This window comes from Anser cygnoides, chromosome 21 (assembly GCF_040182565.1).
Source record: "Anser cygnoides isolate HZ-2024a breed goose chromosome 21, Taihu_goose_T2T_genome, whole genome shotgun sequence".
Taxonomy (NCBI): domain Eukaryota; kingdom Metazoa; phylum Chordata; class Aves; order Anseriformes; family Anatidae; genus Anser; species Anser cygnoides.
The window spans coordinates 7,355,713-7,374,527 of record NC_089893.1 but is presented as its reverse complement, the minus strand read 5'-3'; the positions used below and the strand labels follow the sequence as shown (position 1 = coordinate 7,374,527).

At 53.6% G+C, this 18,815-nt stretch overlaps 1 protein-coding gene across 2 annotated transcripts in view; it reads left to right on the top strand.

The window, feature by feature from the left end:
* The first annotated feature begins 411 nt into the window (after window positions 1-411).
* The window catches only part of LOC106040563 (protein CEPU-1), a 336,971-nt gene continuing 318,567 nt past the window's right edge, over window positions 412-18,815 (top strand). The window contains exons 1-2 of one of the 2 annotated variants that reach the window (XM_048063493.2): window positions 412-474; window positions 2,240-2,324. In XM_048063493.2, the coding sequence (XP_047919450.2) occupies window positions 427-474; window positions 2,240-2,324 (133 nt within the window). In that variant the 5' untranslated portion in view covers window positions 412-426. Of the gene's footprint in view, window positions 475-2,239; window positions 2,325-9,918; window positions 10,100-18,815 lie in introns of those variants that run through there. The other variant, XM_066981348.1, reaches the window with a different exon arrangement.

Below are 18,815 nucleotides of genomic sequence, written 5' to 3'. Positions count from 1 at the left end.
TTCACAAGTGGCGGTAACTGGAGGAGAAAATGCCGCGCAGATATATCTGGGTTAGTGCCTGCAAGGCCGTGCAGTCAGCGGGGAAAGGAGCTGAGGAAACCCGTGTCTGCAGCCTGCTGGAACAGAAACCAGGGGAAAGCAGGGGCTGGCCTGCTCTGTGCTGGCTGCTGCTCCCTAACAGGTGAAAATCCCAAAGAGTTTATCAATAACCACAAACCACATGAGCCTGACGAGGCTCGTTGTGCTGCAAGTGGTGATGCCTGTGCTGCTGTGCAGGGGAACCAGGTCTGCCCTGCCTGGGTAGATGGGGGTGGGTGAGCTGCCCCCCAGGTGCTGGGGCCTGGTGGGGCTCCTCCTCCTGCAGGAAGGGGTTTGGCCAGGTCCAGAGCTCTGTATGAGGAGCTGGGGCCGCAGAGGAGGAGAATTATGTTCGTTCTTGCTATCCCAGGCTGTGCTGAGGAGCTGTATCGGTGGGTGAGGTGGTTGTTTTGTGTCGCTCTCTGGAGACCTGGCTGTGGCAAAGTAGGAAAGGGATTTTAGGCTCTAACTCCTATCCCTGTGGCAGCTTGCTTTTGAAGCTTTGGCCAGGGCTGGTGGGGTTTGCAGCAAGTGCTGTAGCCATCCATGGTGGTTGCTGGCTGTCCGCAGGTTTCGTTTTTGTCCCTGTTTGTGCCCAGGCTCCCACCTGGGAGGGGACAGGGTCTCTGAGTGGGTGGCTGGGGAGTGTAAGGAGAAGCTGGAAAGGAAGAGATGGGTTGGTGTAGGAGATCCACTAATAGGCAAATACTCTTTGCTGCTACCCCCTTCCCCTGCTACATTTGGGGAATCCATGGCTGTGCCTCTTTATGGGGTAGCCCTGCAAGGCACAAAGGCACTTTGCAGGATAAATGCCAGTAAACTGCTGCTTTGGGGAGAAAATCAGAGGGGCCGTGTGCTTGTGTTACCTCTGCTGTCCGTGTGCACAGCAAACCTTCCTCAGTGCAAATGAACCTGCATCCCCTGAAATGGTGGGGAAGGGGCTGTGCCCTTGTGATCCCTCCTGCTTTTTGCATGAGAAAGCCAAAAGCCTTCCCAGGTGGAAGTATTTGGTTGCACTCATTTAGATTTAAAACTTTAAGGGAGGGGAAAGAGAACAAAGCAAAGTAAACCCCAAAAACTTACACTTGCAGCAGCTGGTGCAAAGAAGCCCAGTCCCTGCTGGGGCTGGAGAAGCCACATTTTAGATATGTGGGCACGGATCTGGCCGTGCTCTGACCTCTCTTTCGAACAAGCAAACCTGGGAAGCAGATGATCAGAAAAAGCACCTTGCCCTGTAATCCCGCAGCCCTCTAGCACGGAGCATTTTGGGGCCAAGAGCTCCTGGTGCGGGGCTGGGTGCTGCACGGAGGCAGAGGTGTGATTATCCCAGCTCCTGCTGCTCCCTGCGAGCTGCTGCTGCTTCCCCAGGCCGGAGAGCCCAGCTGATGTATTTATGCACTTTCCCCTCTCTGTGTTTAAACAGCACCTTGGAAAATGCAGTAAAAGAAGCCACAACTCTTCTTGTTGTCCTCCAGGGGTTTTAATTTATTTTTATTGTGTTGGATGCTTGCCTTTTTGTATTTTTTCAGTTTGTTTTGTTTTTCTCTGGTGCTGGAAGCTGGCCTTACTGCAGAGCAGAGGTGGTGCAGAGAAAGAGAGGTCACTGAATTGCAGAGTGCTAATAGGTATGATAAGTCAAGATAGGACAGAGGGCTGTGGCACAGATGCCAATGAGCTGTGGAATTACTTTAGATTTGTGTTTAACAGTGAGTCTGTATTTTTCCCTATAGTTTTCCTGGTTTGGGGTTTTCGTGTGTTTGCTCAGGCAGAGCCTCGGTTCCCCAGTCTGCCCCCTGCAGAGCTGGGCATTCTCCTGCATCTTTGTGTACAGGTGCTGGTGAGGGCTGAGGATGCTCAGTGCTTTTAGTGTTGAGGCTGTTACCGAAATCCCCCCAAAATATTGCTGTGGAGTTCACAGAATCACAGAACATCCTGAATTGGAGGGGACCATCCAAGTCCAGCTCCTGCTAGTTACGTTTTCCATCTCAGGATCAGAGCATGCAGCAGGGAAAGTTCCTATGCATCAAATGCCTTTGGGCATTTTGGCAGATGCACAAAAAATTGTTAGAAATTGCTTAATGTGCTCCCCAGTAACTAGACGAGCAAGTGGTGGTCAGAGCCTGTGCACCTCATATGAAGGAGCATCCTCTCCCCTTTGCAGGCTGTGCCAGGCTGCCGTGCTGGCACGCCGATGCTCCTGGCTGTGCTGGAGTGCTGCATCTCCACGAGGAGAAGACATCTCCAAGGTAAGGCAGGCTTATTGTTGATTACAAGATTACACGCGTCTGGAGGGCGCAAATCTGTTTTCCAAACTTTCAAGGTGGTTTGAACTGTGTCTGTGAGGTGCAAAATTGCTCGCACGGTGAGATTTTGGGAGCGCGGTTTTATCTGACTGGCATTAGGTAACCCTGCTTAATCCAGAGCTGGAAGCTTCAGAAAGTGATTTTCCAAACCCAGAGACGTTTCAAGCTTATAAGGCTTTTGACCTGCCTCATTTATGCTCGCCTCTTGCATTGCGGAGGCTTAGAAATGTGAATAATGTGAAATACAGTGTGAAATCTTTTGAGATATCTAAACCATGTGCATACACGTAGGAGCTTCCACCTCCCTTAAAACTTCATCTCTCCTTCCTCAGCCCAGTGTCTGATTACCTTGTGCTACCGCAGGTAGGGGAGAAGGGATGGGAGCTGGTGAGGGACGTGGACTTGTGCTCCCCACCTCGTTTCCCCTCCCTGTGGCGTCCTGTCCTGCTTTCTCTCCTCTTCGCGCTCCGCCAGGATCCGTGTGCAACGTCCTCATTAAATCCTGGCTCGGAGGTGGCGGTGGTGGGGATGGTGAATGACCTCCAGCAGGCCGGGGGCTGCGTGGTTCTGAAGTGTATGCACTTTTTTGATCCCTTCTTTTTCCTGCCCTATTTTGCGAAGCTCACAGCTGTCAGAAAATGTCCGTTAGGCTGAGAAAGTGCTATTCCTTCCTAAAAGTAGACTCCTGGAGTCTACCTGCTCTTCGTATGTGGTTGTGCGCTCTTCCTGCTACTCTTCCTATCCGACCCTTTGCTGCTGCAAGGCTCGAGCCTGTTGGCCGTGCTCACTCTCCCTCCTGCTCTCTTTCCTGTGCTGCACAGTAATTTCATGTGGCTTTTGCTCTTCTCAAAGAAAGAAGAAAGCCAGGCGTATGCCAGGCGCTGTTTGAGGCTTGCGGAGTGCTGGGTGGGCTGTGCGTCAGCTTTCCAAGGATATCGGTGCAAAAAAAAACACCCCACAAATCCTCAAAGCTTTTGGAAGTTGCAGGTGATCAAAAAGGGTGTCCCTGGGGTTGCTGGCTGGTAGCAGCTGGGTGCTCTGGTCTGGTGTCTCGTGGTGTGGTGGTGAGATTTGGGGGCTGCAGGAGCCCTTTCCTGAGGCTGCTGCAGCTGCAACACAGGAAAGGAGGAGAGAAACAGCGAGGAAAGGCAGAAGGAGGGGAAGAAATGGAGGGGATGAGCAAGGCAGCTTGAGCAATCTTAATGATCCCAGGCTTTTCCAATCATTCAGCACTGCTGTGTATTTGCCACCTAATTTCTTCCCAAATGCCCTAAACTGAAAATAAAGCGCTGTTTAATAAACACCACTCGGCATTTCATTTCCCTGAATGTTCTGGTAGCAACTGCTAATTATTCCAATGATTTTCCCCCCACTGTAATTATTCAGAACCGGCTATTCACGGATCCCTCCATTGACTTATATCTATACACGCGCGCCCTGAAATATGTATATATTTTTGGTGTCCTATTGAAAATTCAATAGGATCCAATTTCAGTTGCTATTGCCTTCCCCCTGTGTCTCCCCTCTCCAATTTGCTGATGCTCCAGCTGCACGGTGGAGAAGAAAGGAGGCAGCGTCTAGCGCAGACGTACACAGCGCCGTCCAACTGAAACGGGGAGAGAAAAATTACTTCCTTGTACTACCGCGCTCTTGACAAGAGCTGCCTCTTTCTTTTTTTCTTTTCCTTCCTTTTTTTTTTTCCTACCACGTTCAATTTTCTGGCTGTGCCGGGCAGGTTACAGGACTGATCTTGAATGTGCTTTGAGCCTGATGAATAACGCCACCGGCCTGCGCAGGTTTGGGTGGAGGGGAGAAGGAGCAGGTGGGGAATGCAGTCGGTCTGGGGGGGGCACGACAAGTGCGAGAAGCTCAAATCTCAAATGCGGATTTCCAAAAGTGGTGGGTTATTTGGGAAAAGAGGACTCTTGCTCCTTGTAGGGCTGGATTACCTGGGTTTTACCTGGGTTTCTCCTTTCCCAGCTGGAGAGGGAATGGGTTTGGAGGTGTCGTGCCAGCTCTCCAAAAACACAAGAGGTGCTGGGTGTGCTCGGGCACTGCATTCCGGGTGGGGTCTCTGTGTTGGGGACGGCCCTTCCAGAAGGGGGAATATCAGTCAATAAATACCAGATCACAGGACGTGGGAGCACAGCAAGCAGGGTTTGTGTGAGATGAGGCTGCCTGGGACACCAAGGGGGCTGCAGGCTCCTTTATTTCCCAAACAAACTCCAGCAGCTGGCTGAGTCTCTGTCATTGCTCTCCAAGTCCCCGAGAGGTGGTAGAGAGCTCAAGGAGGAAAAAAAAAAAATAAAAAGGAACGTAGGGATGTGCTGGGGCTGTGTCACCCTCAAGCCCAAAGCACGCACAAGGTAGCAAACATCCTCTATCTCCTCGAGCCATCTGTTTGCAGAGTCTTTGCCCATGCAACAGTGCCTCTTCCCCGGGTGGGCTTGTTGCCTCCTTATAATCCGTGGGTAAACAGACATCTCATCAGCTGGGAAGCACGGCGCCGAGGTGGTGAGCTGCGATAAGAGCCCGGCTGGGACAGGGACCGGTGGCGGCACGTGCTCCGGCGGGTGGGCGCTGGAAAAATGTCCCTGCAAAATGTTTGGGGTGAGGAGGAATCCGGTTGGTTTGGGGAAAGGAGGGAATTGAGGGGATGGTGGGACCGAGCAGGTTGCGGCCGTTGAGCTCCCCTCCGGAGCTGGGGGTCAAACCCTGTCACTTTGCTTGTGCTGCAAGGTGCTTGGAAATGGGAATTTTTTTATTTTTTTGGATAACGCAGACCTTGTGCATGAGGCGAGGGCATGATTTGCAGCATGATGGTGTGCCCATGGGGATGCAGTCCTCGGGGCTTGCAGCCCAGAGATGTTCAGGCACTGACCCAGCAGAGGAAGGTGCCCATCACAGCAGGGTGCTCTGCAGGGCTTGCAGGGGCACTAGGCTGGTGTGTGTGGTGCATCGCAGGCTTCTGCTGCGAGCAGTCCAGGCTGGAGGCCCCCGTTTTGGGAAGGTGTTGGGGGCGTTCGGAGCTGGGTGGTGATCTGGTGCCCTTTAGTAAGTGGCATTACCCTGTTTAATGTACTCAGCGCTAATCTCTTTCTAAACAGAAGCGATCTTGCTGAGTTCAGCACTGGAGGAGCAATAACCAATGAAGGAGATGAGGTTAAGAAAACTCACAAGAATCAAATGTGCTGGAAAAGGCTGGGGAAGTGCCAGGGGCACTGCGGTAAATGACCTCCCAGGGAATCGAGGACAAATAAAATCCATGCCCCGTCTCTCTTCTCCGGGGCGCCTTATGGCAATGCCTTCGCCCTCCCCTCTCTGGAGTGCCCACAGACTTTGCTTTCAGGGTTATTTTTGCGCTGGAGTGCAACAAATGCTCTGTGTGGTGAGCGATGCGATGGGGCTGAGATGAGGAATCCGCGTCGCTGCATTCAGAAAAACCAACCTCTTGAGCTCAAGGAGAGCTGCTTCAGCTGGCAGTAGCGTTAGGTGCTTTACACTGTCTGGAACAGCCTGGAGAGGGCAAACAAAACCTCTGTGCCATGGCTCTTGTTTCCCGAGGCTCTCTGCAGGCAGGGCTGCTGGTGACTGTGTTGTTCTGTGAGCTAGGAGCAGAACCGTGTCCCATCACGCTTGCTCCATGGTGTGGGTTGCTCCTTGTTTTGCCCAGATTCCCTCAGGCTGTGATGGAAATGGGGTGCAGCACCCCGAGTGAATAGGCAGTCCCGGTCAGAGCTCGGTGAGGGCGCAGGGAAGTCTTTGGGCCAGATTGCTGCAGAGCTGCTCCCAAATGCTAAGTAGGAATTGTAGGATTTTAGCCCAAAATGGGGCAGAGGCGATCAGGCTGAGAGGGTTTGATTGGGGATGGTGAATGCCTGAATGCCCCGTGTCCTGGAGCTGTGGGGGCTTTTCCCCACGGGCAGCAGGGAGATGTCCTTCACGGAGCCTGGACACCCCAAAACGTCTCATGAGCGGCCGCTGCCTTTGATCCCTACCCCTAGCGCCGTGCAGGCTCGGAGGCTGCGAGGATGACTTGGCAGTGATATATTTACTACAATTACCATCTCTCTTCCCAGAGGAGGAAAAAATAGATGAATAATATGTTTTGAAGGTGTCATGGAGCGAAAGCAAGAGAGGAGCTTGAGCCTGAACTTATGAATAACTTATAGGCTTCCTCCCTTCATGCAGTCACTCCATTTGGGCTTATCTTTCTTGCCCGTAGGAGGTGTAATTAAAGGAGCAAAGCCGAGCATCCACACGCACGGCGACTGCCTGTGGTACTCGTCTGTCTGGCTCCGTGCGTCCTGTGCGTGCAAGGGCACGGGGGTGCCAAAGTGCCTTTGAGTAGGCCGGTGGATGCTTTGAGCAGAAGCTTTATGACTTTTCCCCCCGTGGTCTGCATCCCTCGTTAAGAAAAAGGGGTGTTTGGTGCATTGCTGGCTGGTCCCAGAGCTGTCGTGGCGCTCTGCGGAAGCGTTCCCTGAGCCCACCCCTTGCGCTGGTGCAGGAGGAAGCAGAAGTGACCTAGGATGGGGGACGTGGCACGAGGAAGCAGGAAAGTCCTGAACCCCCCGTGTAGGAGCTGGGAGACCTGTGTTCATTTTTGGCACTGCTGGAAATTCCCCTTCTGACCTCAGGTGGTGACTTAGCCTTCTGAAGCTTTACTCCTGTAAAATGAGGAGTAATTTGCTCTTGTCTCAACACCTTTCTCTGCTTTCTCTGTTTTGACTCTCAGAGCTCAGGGGAGGGACTGTTTTTCACCGGGTGTACACACAGAGTCTAACATAATGGAACGGGGATCTTATCAAAGGCTTGTGAATGCTATTGTAATGCATATGGTAATTATAGGTATGTATATGTAGGGATGATGAAAAAAATCCAATGAAACATGGCATTTCCCTCTGGAAAAATGTTAGCGAAATAAAACCACGCCTGGGAGTATGTCAGTTCCAGCAAAAAATGTCTATTAAAAATTATGCAGTGCTGCTCAGCAAGGTCATGACGTTCCTTTTAGAGCCAGTTAGAGGTTTCATTTCAAAACAGCATGTCACTTTTTTTTTTCCCCTGCAGACTTTTGGGTAAGGTGTTGTACTTTGGTCTGCAGATCGGGGGGAGAGGGGGGGATCTCATCTAAAACTTTGTGGACTTTTTTTTGCCAAAAAGGGGCCTTCCTCCCCTCTCTCTGCAGCTCGCTATGCATGCAGGTACAGCATTTAACACCTCGCATACGTGTGATTTCCAATGAATAACTTCTTTCCCCCCCGTCCCCCTATCTCGGGAGTGCAGCCCTGCTATCTGTATGTTCCTATCAGCCCAGCACATAGATATGTATGAGGGTAATGGATATTAGGCATTTATTGCAAGGCATTCTGTTGAACATCACCTGCTGTTCAACATGAAAAGTTGATGTTCCACAAAGCCACAAGCCGAAGGCTCCTTAAGAGCTGTTCCGGTGCATCGGGTAAATATACGTGCTCTGAACGAGTGCTGTGTGAATTAATAATGCATAGAACAAATCCGTAGGAAGAACAGCTACTGCACAGGGCCTGCTTATAAACTGCTCTCTCTGCTTAAGCAAATAGACGGGGAAGTTTTGTTTTTTAAAGGATAATGTGTAGGTAATAAACCAAACTAACCTAATGGACCGTTTCCAGCCACGGGAGCTGGCTCGGCAGCCGGGGTCAGGTTCAGAAGCGCTGGGGAGGGCGGTGGCGGCGGCTGCTTGGCGCTTTGTGGGGTCATAGGGAACTTGGTGGTGGGGTGGTGGGGAAGGCGCAGAGAGGGTGAGATGATGTTTTGGCGAGAGGAACCCTTACACCTTGCCAGAAGGGCCCCAAACGGGGCAACTTGAGGTGACCGAGGCATTGCGTTGCTTGGGGCTGGAGGGGTGGCTCGAGCCTAGCCTGTATGAGGTGGGGAGGTCTGGGTGTCAAAAAAAACTTGCCTAAAAATACTCCGTAGCCCAGATCTGGGTCACTAACAGTCCTGTCCCCTTCCCTTTGCCACCCAAGGAGCTGGGAGGCTGTGACCATGAGATTCTGGTGGAGAGCCCTGCACCTCCTCAAGGTGTGCAGCCTGACCCGAGCCACGGAGAGGATGGGGAGCAAGGCCAGGGACACTGCACCGAGCTCCCCGCTCCCTTTGGGATTGCCGGGGTCAGAAGGGACTGCAGGGGAGGGACTGGCACCTCTTGTTTGTCGCCTTCCTCCAGCAGAGCTGCTGGCCCAGGTCCGCCTCGGCAGATCTCTCTGGGCGGCAGCGATAGGGAGGGAAGAGAGAAACGCAGCTGGATTTTCCCAGAGTTTGCAGCCAAATCTTCTGAATTGCAAAGTGAACAGCTCAGATTTTGGAAGGCTCTGAGGAGGAGTAAATGTGAAAAGCCAAGATTTTTTTTTTTTTTGCTTTGTCATTTTTCTGCCTATAATGTTGTTTTACGGGGCCGTGAGTCACCTCACGCAACGAAATGAGCCATCCTTACCACTGATGAAAATAAGGAATATTTAACATGATACTTATCTGGGTTTCATCAGGCGGGATTCTCGGGGTTCGGTGCTTCTAGTATTCTGTGTGCTGGATGAATGCTGGAGAAAAACTAAGATTTTGGTCTTGGGGGCCTTATGTGTGTGGGCTGGTTGGCGTCATGCTGGTGGCGTTGGGTTGTGGATGGATGGGATGGGTTGGGGGTGGTGGAGGAATGGGATGGTTGGGTTGGGGATGGTGGAGGGATGGATGGGATGGGGGCGATGGTTGGGTTGGGCTGGGGGTTCTGGAGGGATGGATGGGATGGGGGCGATGGATGGATGGGTTGGGCTGGGGGTTGTGGAGGGATGGATGGGATGGGGGCGATGGATGGATGGGTTGGGTTGGGGGTTGTGGATGGATGGGATGGTTTGGGTTGTCTGGACCCGGCCGGGATGGTTTGGGTAGCAGGAGGGTTATTTTGTGAAACAGGCTGCGGATATCGGAGGGGAACATGGCAAGGGGTTCCCGAGGGGACCCATGTGAGCGTCACCACGAGGGTGACCCACACGCAGCCTTCCTCATGCAAGGAGGAGTAGGAGGAGGCTGAGCCTTGGCGCGCATCCTGCTCCCATCCTTGCTCTACCCCCCCGGGGGGCTGCGCGCCGAGGACCCCCCCCCCTATGTCCCTACCCCCGGGGGCGGGTCGGGGCCGCGGGACGGGTGCGGGTGCGGGAGCGGTGCGGGGCGGCCCCGGCGGCGGCCCCGGAGCCAATGAGCGCGGGGCGGGGCGGGCGCTGCCGGAGCGGCGGCTGCGGTGCGGTGCGGGCCGGAGCGGCGGGCACGCAGCGCCTGTCCCTCGCACCTTGCCGCCCCTTCCGACCCCCCCTTTCCCTCTTTTTTTTCCCCCCCCTTTTTTTTATTTTTTATTTTTTTCCCTCCCCCGCCCCGCGGCGCGGATTTTTTTTTTCCCCGATTTTTTTTTTTATTTTATTCCCCCCCCGTTCCCCCCCCCCCCCCCCCCTTCTCCCCCATCCCCTTTTCCTTCCCCGCTTCCCCCCCCCCCCCCATCCCCTTCCCCGAAACCTGCGCTCCGCTCTGGGAAACGCTGGATTTTAAACCTCTCCCCGGCAGGCAGCGAGTGGGGAAGGAGGGGGGAGAATCGCAGCCCGCGGTGAGCATGGCCCAGGCGAAAATGCAGCACCCCGTCTCTTGGGTGATCTTCGCCGGGATGGCCGCGCTCCTCCTCTCCCAAGGTAGGGCCGGGCGGGGGTGCTGCGGGGGGTGCAGCCCCAAGGAGCCGGGGGGGGGGGTGTGTTGGGGGGAACCGCGACCCCCCCCCCCCCCCGGCAGCATCGGGGGGGAAAGGCTGGGAGAGGGCGAGAAGCCCCCCAAAATAAGGGGGGGGGGGGGTCCCCAGCCTGATGTTAAGTTGCAGGGGTGCGGATGCGGGGCTGCGGTGCGGTGGCATCACCCTCTTCGTGCCCCCTCCCTCCTCGGGGTGTGCTGGGAACTTCTCGAGGAGCGCACCCCCCCCCCACCCGCCCCGGTGCTCAATTTGTATTTTTTTTATTTCATTTTGGGTGGTGCCAAATGGCTCTGCCATCTCCGGCAGCTCAACTTAGTTCCCGCAGGAGCGATGCATCCAACAGGCGGGGGGGTAAAAGGGGTGTCGGGGCCCCTCTGTGCTGTCCCCCCCGCCCCACTTTGCTTTGCCGGACCCGCTTGCAAGGTCGTCCCAAAAACTCGGTGCAGCCCCGAGTGCTGCCTGCCCTGCCCCGGGCTGGGGAGTTGGGGAATTGGGTGTCTGGCGTGTCCCGGGTGAGCTCTGCTGGTCCCCTCCATCCCCTGGGGATGATGCTTAAGGGGGCTTTCAAAAAAAAAAAAATATAAAATAATATAAAAAAATGTTAATGTTAAAAAAGCGAGGGGGGAAGGAGGAGACGTGAGCTGGCCCCAGCTGGCCGGCAGCGCCGAGCCTGTCAGCTTGCGTTAGTCTCCTCGCAGCCATCTGGAGGGGCTGTGGGAGCGGGGTTACCTCGGGGGGGGTCGGGGGGGTTGGATGGGGCCGCATCCTGCACCGGGCTGTCTGCGGGGCTGGGGCTGGGAAGGGGAGAGGCAGCCTGGGCTGCACGCCTGGTGCTGGGGATGGATGGTCCCGGGGGTGCTGGCTGCCCCTGGGGGACATCTACAGGGTGCAGGCAGCCCTGGTGGGGGGTGGGGGGGGGTCAGCCTGTGCTGCCCCTTTTGCACGAGGCGGGGGATTGCAGCAGGGGCTGGCCCGCTCTGTGCTGCCCTGCAGCCTGCTGGGGGTCGGGGATGGGATTTAGGCACCCGCACGCCCAAAGCAGCCCTGCCTGGTCCCCCTCCATCAGCCGCTCTGCCGCGGGATCCCAGCGGGGCGCGAAGCCCCCCTCCGTGCGGGGCTGGGGGCTGCTGTGCCCCCGCGGCTCGGGGTGGGGGGAGATGGCCGGCAGCAGCCCCGCGCTCAAACTTCTCTCTCCTGGGCAGGCTGGGCCCGCTCTTGCGGAGAGCCGCCCGTGCCATATCGACCGGCGCGGGCTGCTTAGCATGCACGGCACACGCCGAGGCATTTCTCCTCTTCGCCTTCCTCCCGCTCGCCCTCCTCGAGCTCCCTCCTGCTCCAAGGGTTGCGGCTGCCTTCTCGCGCTGCTGGGCACGGTGCCCCGCTCCCAGGGGGGGTTCCCGGGGCTGGGAGCCCTGCTCCCCGCTGCTGCCACCTCAATGGTTGGGTGGTGGGGAGCTGGGGCTCCCCCGGAGGGGTGGCCGTCGGTCCTTCCCCCCCCCTCCGCTTTCCCTTGTGCAGAATCTGTGCCTTTTAATGCTTTCTTTTGGCTTCCTTGCAGCCTTATTCTCTGCCTCTGCTCATCCCTCACGCTTCTTCCCTCTGCTTCCATCAAAGCTTGCAGATCAAAAAGTTGATTTTTTTTTTTTTTCTTCTTGATTTTTATTCCCCTCAGCAGCAGCAGAGCGGCTTGAGGGGTGGGGGGGGGAACGGGCTGCCTCCCCAGGCAAGCGTCCTCCGTGCCCCCCTGCGCCCAGCCGTGCCGCGCAGGAGCGATGTGGGTGCCACAAGGCCCTGAGTCACTGCCGGGGTGGGGGGAAGCTGGGAGCTGCATCACGGCCTGCCCTGGGGGGGGCCAGGGCAGAGCTGGGGGGTGATGGGGAAAACACCACACGGGGAAGCACTCAGCAGGGAGAAGTTTGGGTCTTTTTGGGGCCGGGAGGCATTGGGTATGCTGGATTGTCAGCGCTGCGTGGTTGGGGGGAAGGAGATCCCCCCCCGGGAGGACTTCTTGCGTAACTGTGTGTGCAGGAGTCGTTTGAAGGAAATAAACTTCCCAGGCAAAATAATTTTGCTTTTTAGCAAAAACTTTCAAAGCAGGATTTGAGAAACCAGGGGCCGTTCAGCCCCAAAGGTAATGCATAGGATCGAGCCCGTGTGCGCGTTGCCGAAGACGAAAGCAGCCGGGTGCTGCTGCTTCGTGAGCCCTGCTGCCAGCCGCAGAGCGCCTTGCATTTTTAACTTTTCTGTCTGGCTGCGTGTACAAAAGTGGAACTGTTTTGTGGTGGAAAATGTGAAAATTATCGTTATGCAGGAAAAAAAAAAAAACAAACAACTGTTTTGCACAAATCTACTCCAAACGGCTCAAGAGATCCGTGCTGCCCTCTGCAGCAGTTTATCAATACTCCAGGTCATTTACCTTTTTACAGCCAAACAAACAATAAGGAGAGTGGTTCGCGAGGGTGCTTGAGAGTAGAGAGGAGTGTGAAGTGGGGTAATTCATAGGTGCTTGACCATCTGTATTTACGCAAACATCCAAACATCCATAGGTCGTCCAAGTTTTGCAGCTTTCCTGTGTTTCTTTTTTTTTTTTTTCCTTTGGAAAGGTGCCCCTGAAATAAGGACTGGTGGGTGTCGAGTCCTGTGGGTGCTTCCAGGAGATCCCCAGCCGCTGGGGAGCGAGCCCCCCCTTTGGCAGCACAGCTCCTGTTGTCTTTGTGGAGCTCTGATGTTTGATACAAAGCAGTGGCAATGAGCATCAAAAGTTCAAGGACCCATCATTTTCTCTTCCCTCTTGCCCTGTTTTAGATTATGGGGGTGCTCTAGTGCTTTCCTGGTGTCCCTTGCTCCTAACCACCTGGATTTCTTGAGGAAGGGGGGGGGCTTGTGCAAAAATCCCACCCCAGCTCTTGGGAGGGGGAAGAGAGAAGAAAACTCCTCGCTCAACCGTGCCGAGAAGGATTAACCAGGCTAAAAGGTCATAGAAGATTTAGCCGGGCCCTTAGCATCTGTAAGCCAAGAATTATGGGAAGTTGATTTCCAAATTAGCATAAAGACCTTATTCTAATAAGCATACGCGCTGCAATAGGTATGTAAAACAACAGCATATGTCAGCAGCGTGTGCTGAGCGCTCCTCGTTTGAAAGAATCATTTGCTCCCTCGGTGTGGCGGGGTTGCAGATAACTCATGAGCAGCACCACGGGCTGGGTTTGTGTGTGCTTGGAGGGCAGGATTTGGCCTGGGGACATGTCCCTAGGGAGGAGAAGGATTTGGGTGCGGGTCGGGGCTGCACGTCGCGGGAGGACTTTTTCTCCACGGAGGCGGGGGGGGGAAACCTTCTGGCAGTTCGTGCAAGAAGGTAATTGCACTAATGAATGTGTATAAGAAAAATTATGTGTATCGACGTCTTTCTGTGAATACCCAGATTTATTGTTCCCCGGGGGAAATATTAGATGTGGCTTCGTTGGTGGTTAACGGTTACCGTGTGGGTCAATGAAACGCGATATTCACCCCCCAACAGCAGAAAATAGCTACTTAATAGGTAATAACAGCAATAATCAATACCTACATGATTAGATAACCCAGTTATATGCAGTACATAAAAGGAGGGGAATGCGGTCTGGGTACTCAATGGCCTGGTTTCGAGCGTTGCCCAACATCTGTCACTCTTGTTGATTTTAACCGGAGCTGTAAGCAGGTATCCGGCACCCCTGGAAATCAGGCCACCGCATGGGATTAATTGGCACATTTTTAAGACTCAGCAGAGTAAACAGGAACCCAGGCAGACCTTTGCCATGAAAAGGATGCTTCTGAAAACAGGCTGCATTGCGCAAAACCCTGGGATGGCACCGGGAGAGCTGGGCTGGCGCTCAGGGTGGTGGTGTGGTTGGTGGCTGTGCCGTGGGTGCTCCAAGCAGCTTTGCAGGGCGGGGATTCCTCGTGCAGACCTTGTTGCTTGCTTCCTTCTTTCCATGCGCGGACACGGATCTCTTCATGCAATGGTGGGCTGGGCAGCAAAGCTGTTTGTGTTGCTTTGCACCACATATAGGGGAGATCTCATCATTAAAAGAGTTGCAATTTGTAACGAGATGGGTTCTGGTGCAGTGTGGTGGGGAACTCAACCTAGGGTTGGTTCATGCTGTAGCTACAGCAGCATTTAGGAGCCTCAGTCATCGAACAGAGATTGGGTCACGCTAGCTGCTGTGCACAAAGCTCCTCTGGTGCAGCAGTGTTTCTGAAGCATCTTTGGGACCGTCCCAGCCCGGCCAAACCAGGCTTGTCTAGCCCTCCTGCCCCCAGTTGGCCACACCGGGTGCTCTGGAGGACGCAACCAGTTTTGGGATGCCCCCAAAGCACTCTTTGCCTTATCTCTGTAGGCATTTTGACCATCACAGTAACCCTGGCTCATGGTTTTTTTCCGTCTGCCTGTTGTGCGAGCCCTGACTCATGCATGAGACAAGTGCTTTCAGTGTTCCCAATGTCTGCTTCGTTTATTTTCCTTGCTGCTTTTGCTTAAAAATATCCATATTTGTGGTCCCCCTCCCCAATTTATTTTTTCCCTATGGGGAAAAATGGATCAGTTGACAGATCTGGGTCAACTCAGCAAGCAGGGCTCGCTGTTTTCTGCAACAAGCCGAGGTGGAGGGGGATGGCTCAGCAGCTGCTTCCAGCAACTTGTGGTCAGCCTGGCGAGGTGGGCTCCAGCCCTCCCCACAGCACACAAAGCACCATATGGGGACATCTTTTTGGCTGGGGGATCAGAAAAAAGCTCTTCTGCATTTGTCTTTCCTTTTCAAACTTCAGAATTGGCAGGAGAGGGCAACGTTTTCTTTGCTTGTTCCCCAGTCCAAGGGGTGCCTTCCTAGGGCAAAGCCCTGAAGAGGATAAATGTGATTTTTTTTCAGTGTTGCTGATAGTACTTTGATGCGCGGTGGCAAATCTCCTGTCACTCGGTGGGACCAAGCCATGATCCATCTCAGATGTTCATGGCAAAGGCTTGCAGCTGCCTCGGAGCTGCGACTTGGACTTGAGCTCTTGGTTTCAAACAGGGGCCAAGAGGAGCAGGATGCCAGGTTTTGGGATTCTGCACTGGAAGCCCAAGCCGTGCTGCTGTCTCCCATCATCAGCCAGCATCCTGTACCTCCACGCCTGCAGCTTCTCATGCGTTTAGTAGCTTTAATAGGCAAAAATAATAATTAAAAAGCCCTCTGTGAACGCATCCCTTGGGACACCCTAACCCCGGGGCCATTCTGTAGGTGCTGCATCCCGCAGGCATCACATGCCCTGTGCTCCCGGCACGTTGGGAGCTGCAGCTGCGGTAGCCTGGAGTTGCTAGCCGTCTCCCTCTTCCTTCCCGAAGCACACACCTTGCTCTTGGTTAATAATAAATCAGAGGTGCTGCCTTCACCGTGCTCTCTTATCTCCTGCCAAGAAGGATATCATGGATTTTTGATGCGCTTACAGTTAATATGTCCGATGCTGAAAGCCATTGTAAATTAATTGACCCTTCGACCCCCTCGTCCCGTTGACTGTTCCCACTAAAGACAATGTTCGCTTCTTGGCATCCTCCCCCCTTGCTTTCCCTTCCTCCGACTCCTCCACCTCCCGCCTGCTGAGCAGGGGAGCCCAAAGAGGCACGATGCAGCCGAGGAGTGCGGCTCCGAGCAGGAGCAAAGCCCTTGTTAGCGGGCACCCTGTGTGCAGTGTTGGATTTTTTCCTTTCAAACACTGGGGAGATGCTGATAGGAGCTGGCACAGCTTCTGCAAAGCCCATTCCCTTCCTTGGGTGGTCTAACATAAGGGTGCCGACTTTCCCCTCCTCGGTCTGGCCTGCGTTTGCCTGGGAAATGGGGTCTTTCCCCTACTGTACATCACCAAGCCTCGAGAAGCCTTGGTTCAGCTTGGGAAGGAGCCTGTAGCACCCCAAATCCTTCGCCTGCCGTGACTCGTGGTGGGAAACTACAGCTGCTAGGAAGTAGGAAGCACCACGGGAAAATATGTAGTACTCGAAATGAAGCAGAGTATTTTTTTTTTTTTTCCATTCCAAAACAGGGCGATGGCAAATTCCCAGTGACAGAAAAATCTGAGAAAACTAAGGATTGATTTGAAGTATTTTGCTTCCGTTTCTGAGCTTACAGAAGCCTATGTACAAAGTTGTGAAGTTATTTCAAGCAAAAAAAGAAAAAAGCAATCTGAAGGCGGTATTCCAGCACTATCAAAAGAGCCTCGAGTCTCGAGCCTTGTTGCATTTTTTATTGTTATTTCTTCAAAACAGATCCTCTGCTAATGTTTTGATTTTTGTCAGAAGCAGCGTTCTTGATTTAAAGACCTGGTTTGAAAGCCAAATCCAACCCGCCTCGTTGGAAGCCCGACAAGCGCTTGAAGTGCAGCAGGGTTCATTAATGCCCTAATGTTATCTCGCCCTGTAAGCGTGCCTTTTTCCAACCCCCCCTCCTCTTTAGGAGGCTGTCTGGTGAACAAGGCTAAGTTCCCGGGTTGGTTTGGTTGTTTGCAGGCTTTATTCCCTTTCTGCAGGACAGATGGTATGTATAGATGAGAGGGTGCCTACACGAGACTTCTTGCGAAGTCAATCCCCAACGCCGGTGCCGGGGTTTTTGATATTGGGCCAAGGAGCATCGGGGCTGGCTGGCGAGGGGTGGATTTGCGTTTTGCCTGATGACATCTCTCTTAATGAAGCCCAGTTTGGAATGATGCTGGTGGGGTGTAGAAGCCACCAGAGGGGTCCGGGCAGCCGAGCTGTCACTGAATGCAACATTAAAAAATTTGTGTAATTTGTTGTTTACCTTTTGTGCTGCTTTTCCGCGCGTCACCGCTTCCCGTTGTATGTTTTCAGCTTCAAAACCTGCCGTCACGTTAGCAGCCGGCTCCAAAGCCCCAAAATAATGCATAAACTATGATTATTCCTTCTGATCCACTTGTGTTTATGTAAATGGCGGGAAAAGCGGTTTTCAGCTTATTTCAGCAGCTTAAGGGATTCCTACCAAGCCTATTATTGAAAAATCAGAAAGTGAAAAGCAACTTCTGAGACGATGAATTAGGAACTCCATGGCTGCGCTGCCTGCACGGGGCTCCGGGGGCTGCGCTACCCCGGGGAGTTCCCTCGGGATTTGGGACCCTCCTGCAGCAACAGGTTGGGGAGAGCCGGGAGAGGCGAGGTTAGCCCGGGAGGAGAGGAACGGGACCCGTGGAGGGGTTTGGGGTTGAAGGTGTGCAGGGGCATCACCCAGATGTAAAACCCATGAGGGGCTGGGTACCCGTGGCCGCGAGGGATGCAGGATGCGCACGGGGCAGCGTGCCGGGGAGCACCTGTGGGACCCCACCGCGAGCATCCCCACCTTGCACAAACCCTTTTATTCTACCCCAGAAGAGGGGCAGATACTGGGCACATCCCCCTTTAGGGCGCAGATCCCTCCAGCCACCCCGGTGCCTCTCGTCCCTCCTCTCCTGCTGCTTTCCTTTCCCCGTTCGGTCCCTTTCCCCCTTCCTTATGTTAATTTCCCACCTGAGCACCAAGTACTTTATAAATAGCAAATCTGAAATGAATTTCCTAGCAGCAATCATTATCTCCCTCGACAGCCATTAAACATTCACACAAGCAGAGCAAAATGACAAAGGGGATTGATTTTTACAGTATGTTGGGGGGGGAGGCAGGAGAAAGGAAATATGTTGACAAGGCTTTTTTTTTTTTCCTTCCCCCTCTTCTCTCCCCTCCCTTCCAGATCCTCTATCTCGAGGAATTTAAAATCGCCCGATGACTTTATTTTTTTTTTTTTTTGGAGAGCAGGGTGGGAGAGGGCGAAGCTGGATACAAAAATGTAAAAACACAATTTTTATTCCCTTATTCCCCTTATTCCCTTCGCCTTTAGCCCCTTGCAAGGCTCGTGTGCGACTGGCAAACACACCGAGTTAGTTCCGCGGCCCCGGCTGCGGAGATGAATATGTCAGAGCTAATGCCTGCGAAGACGGAGGGGTGGGCTGGGGGGGGGCCCATCTCCGCAGCCGCCTCAGCAGAATAAATGTGTTGATGCAATAGTTGGGAGCCGGCGAGCTGCTGCCGTATGAGGCACTGTAGCTGAAAATTTAACTTTGATTTCAATTTTCATATTTGTCAGCAATAATTAGATTCAAGAAATGTTTTTGCCGCTGTTCTAAAATACTAATAAGTAGGAGCCTTTGTAGTATGGCTAATGGAGTCTTTTTTTTCCTAGTGGGCTAGAAAAATTCCATTAAAGGGGAAAGTCATACTGTATTACCATGCTTCAACATGCATTGACTTCACCTCTATGGTAATGTCTGCGCTGGGAGACAGCGGGGCTCGCTCCCAGCCGCAGAAATGGGGCTGGCATCCTGCCTTTGGCTTATAGGACTTCCCAGGGAGTGGGTAGGGGTGCTCTATTTTGGGGTGCTTTTTTTTTGGGGGGTGGGGTTGCTCTTTTTGGGGCAGCTGGAGGCTTTCAAAGCACTCATAGGATACTGTAGAGGTAGCCTGGCTCTCTTCCTACCAGCTTGCTTCATCACTTGGTTTTGGTATTGCAAATCCCCTTGGGATTTTTGAGGTTGGATCAATCAGGGGTTTCCCCTTGCTGGCTCTGCCATGCTCTTCCAAAGGGAAACTGCCTTTTCTCCCTCCTCACCCCTCGTCTTGA